Here is a 4,026-nt window from a genome sequence, read left to right on the forward strand (position 1 = left end):
TCGAGAGGCCACTTGTATTCAGAGACCATTTGTCTTAAGATCCATTTTAACAATCACAACCATTTCATTAAGACACCCTTGTTTAGTGTCCCAGACCTGAGAAATCACTCCAATGATTCCATTCCAAAACTGACTCCACTCCAAAATTGACTCTATAAAACAACAGTCTCAAAAGTCCCTTTTTTGAAGCGATGCACTCGATTTAATTATAGGACGACTAAAGCAGACTCATAATTCTTTTTTATTTATATAGGTATTTCATACTATACAGTCTTGCTAATTGATATCACATGTCAGGTTTCTGTATTGAGAAATCTTTGAATACTTTTGTTATGAATAAACGTGTCTATATGTCACAGAAATCTTGTAATTTAACAGCTTCATATCGTGGCACTGACAGACTCAATGATAAATTGAAGGTTGGGGTGAGGGTAAGATGTGGGGGGCAAGAATGAGCAGTATCCTCTTGCAACACTTCATTGGAGACTAATATATATAATATTGAGCCGCACCATGAGAAAACCAACGTAGTGCATTTGTGACCAGCATGGATCAAGACCAGCCTGCGCATTTGGTCAGGATCCATGCCATGCTGTTCGCTAACGGTTTCTCTCATTGCAATAGGCTTTGAAAGCGAACAGCATGGATCCTGACCAGACGAATGCGCAGGCTGGTCTGGATCCATGCTGGTCGCAAATGCACTATGTTGTTTTTCTCATGGTGCGGCTCAATTATCATAACTATTAAATTTTACTATCTGTTATCTCTAATTGAATCTATTTACTATCATGTCATTCCATAAGGCCAAAAGACGCCGTTTAGCGTGGCGACATCCGACGATGCTCTTACCCCGAATCATGTTCCAACCAACAACCTTCAATTTTCAATTCAACTTTGCCCTTTCCACTGTGTTCTGCAAACTCGGGGGATTGTTTCACATGCACGTTTTCTATTTTTGGAACGATTTATGTATGAAAATATGATTAAAAGATAGACTTTGTTTTGTATGAAGATCAACTGAAACTGTTAAATGTCTAAAACAGAGTGTATGTGTCTTTATCTAAGAGTCTCCAGTATGCAAATTAAGAATTAACATATCTTCTGTATATTTACAACATAATTATAAAAAGTATATTGTCACTCCATATTGGTGTTACCATAGTATTCAAATTATAATCATCAAAGAATAGCTTTATAAAAATACTCAATTTTTTACATAAGCGAAATGACTTTAACCTTAACCTTTACCCTGATATATTTTTAAAATGCACTGGTCCGTCAGTTTATTTTGGCAGTACCACTTACATGTATTATACATACGAGTGTTTACTGAAAATTTACTGTCTGAAAAGCGGACAATGCAGACCATAATCAGACTGCACGGATGTGCGGGCTGACCTTGTTCTGCACTGATCGCAAGGCAAATTCGTATGCCGCTAGTAGGCTAAAGGTTGATACAACCCAAAATGCTATGTGTATGTACCCGCCCTTACTTCATAGATGACAAATATGATCGATATAGTGAGATTAACTACTGCTTAACAACCGGAGGATTCCAAACAATATCAGCTAGGAGCGGACTGTCCATTTGTGTGCTTTCATTTACTGTATCAACAAGTTTAAATACGTGGGCAAAATAATAGTGCACTTTACCTTATTACTGGTCAAACAAGGGACAGAAATGAAAATGAAATACAAACGAAATAAAAATTAATCAATAGCAAATGTTCATCGGTTGATTGCAGAAACATTAAGGTGAGGTAGCTTTTCTGTCTGCAAACAAAGTATAGAAGCTTTAAAACAAATATATCTGGAAAGTCATACAAGCCGTATTAACTTTGATGGATACAAAATAATTTTGAACTAGCGATAACGTTGAATTGTTTGTCAAATGTGATTGAAATGACAGTAAAAATAAAATTAATGGAAAAAAAACCTGAAAATAGCACTCCTTGAGTATAACTGAAATAGATGTTTATAACGCCTTGTTGAGGCGGAACAATATAAAATGGAAACGTTACAATGAACATTTACGAGAAATCAGTGATCAGACACTGCCGAAGGATTCGGAATTAGTAAACACAATATTTGGAAAAGAATATAAGTCTTAAACTGAACAAAGTTGCTTAAATTATACATAATGAGAATAGAAAAAGATATAAAAGTAAGCGTGGTCTTTCCTTTGGTATTTAGTTGTTTATATGTGGGTCAAAACAGCTGTACATCAATAAATGATACAAACGTTTTACTGCGTGACGTTTTTGAAAGGTACAATAAAAACGTAAGACCAGTGGAAAATCAAAATGATCCAGTCCATGTCAATGTTACTCTACTGCTTGTTTCTATAAGAGAACTTGATGAGGTTCGTGGAATATTGTCGGTGATGGGAAGTTTTGCAATCATATGGCACGCTGCAAATATAAGATGGAATCCTAAAGATTATGGTGGGATAGAAGAACTTACGGTATCATATACAGACGTCTGGGTACCTGAACTGATACTTGTAAACCCAGCAGAAGAAACAGATACTCTTGGTAAGAAATGGCAAAAAGTTAATTTTAAGCATACTGGGTTTGCCTCATGGTATCCCACAGATCTTCTTAAAAGTACTTGTGCTTTGGATGTGTACAGTTACCCATTTGATACTCAAGAATGCGTTTTATGGTTTACCGTTTTGGGATATTCTTTTGACAAGGTTAAAATAAATTCACCGAATGACGAAATGGACTTGAGGTTTTACATTGAAAGTTCAGCGTGGAAAATATCTAAATCGAAGGCAAGTGCTTTTTACGGAGGCTTGCAAATACACTTTCATATTAACCTACAGAGGAAACCAGGCTTTGTTATCGTAAATATAGTTCTTCCCCTAACTTTCCTAAGTCTGCTGAATGCATTTGTGTTTGTACTTTCAGCCGAATCTGGTGAAAGAATTTCATACTGTATCACAGTGTTATTGTCGATAGCCGTATTCATGACAATTGTAAGCGACACCCTCCCAAAAAGCTCGGAACCAGTTCCACTTATTTCGTACAAACTGATGACTGACATGGTGATCAGCTCTCTAATTACACTGGTCACAATACTGAACCTAACATTGTACAATAAGAAGAACACAGAAGTCGTCCCGAACTGGTTGCAGTCTATGTATCTGTTTCTATCCTGTAAACGGTTGAAATCTCGCGTTCATCTGAACTGGGACCATGCTAAAGACATGGAGAATGCAGAAAACCAGACAGAGAAAACTAAAACGGAAAACAAGTCGTTGAATCGAAATCGGTCAAAGCGAAGGCAATCCGGTGTTCCCAATGCTAGAAAACCGTCAATTACAGTTGTTGATTTAGATGAAGTCCGAAACGAAAGTATTAAAGGACAAATAGCGAGAATGGTCTCAGAAATGGAGGAGGAGAACGATGCCTATATCCAGGTATCGTGGAAGAATATTAGTAGCATGGTAGATGGCATTGCATTTGTAACTTTCACATTGTTGTCTATTTGCAGCCTTATAGTGTTCTTTGTCATTACTTTGAACTGATTTAAGGATGTACGAAAGTTTTTTTTACAAAACTTATGCTAAAAGTTAATGCTAAATGATTAAAATATGGCTATTAATATACCATTGAACCAAACAAATTCCACATGTTATGAAAAACATTTTTCACCCTTATTCTTTGCTGTCATTTGCCTAACATTGATGTAAGATTTACAATGGGGTAGGCGTCGGTAATTTCAAATGTCTATTTCAAATAGCCTCGGGTTATTATTATCTTGTCAGTGCCACTATTACTCCTATCCATTTACCTATACATAAAGTTACCCCATTTTTTTTTATTTTACTTAATTTAAGAAATGCTTAAACAGTAAGTGGAGAAAATTCACAATAAAATAAAAACGAGTGCAGTGACTTATGCATTTTGTCTTACTTCTCTTAGAAACTAATGTTCTTCAAGCTTACAGAGCATGAAGAAAAATCTTAGTTGTAGAAAAAAAAACAAATGATTCTACATCCTTAATATAACAAAACAAACT

The 4,026-nt window shown here is 35.7% G+C and overlaps 1 protein-coding gene across 1 annotated transcript; it reads left to right on the forward strand.

Annotated features, from left to right (window-relative positions):
- Positions 1–1,531: 1,531 nt before the first annotated feature.
- LOC123537585 (acetylcholine receptor subunit alpha-like) lies at positions 1,532–3,721 on the forward strand. The gene has a single exon (XM_045321403.2). It carries the CDS (start codon positions 2,141–2,143, stop codon positions 3,530–3,532), a length of 1,392 nt encoding a protein of 463 aa, XP_045177338.1. The 5' UTR covers positions 1,532–2,140; the 3' UTR covers positions 3,533–3,721.
- Positions 3,722–4,026: the final 305 nt, after the last annotated feature.

The sequence above is a fragment of the Mercenaria mercenaria genome, chromosome 17 (genome assembly GCF_021730395.1).
Source record: "Mercenaria mercenaria strain notata chromosome 17, MADL_Memer_1, whole genome shotgun sequence".
NCBI lineage: Eukaryota > Metazoa > Mollusca > Bivalvia > Venerida > Veneridae > Mercenaria > Mercenaria mercenaria.

Coding starts and splice junctions, on each gene's coding strand:
- LOC123537585 (XM_045321403.2), top strand. CDS start 2,141: ATGAGAATAGAAAAAGATATAAAAGTAAGCGTGGTCTTTCCTTTGGTA.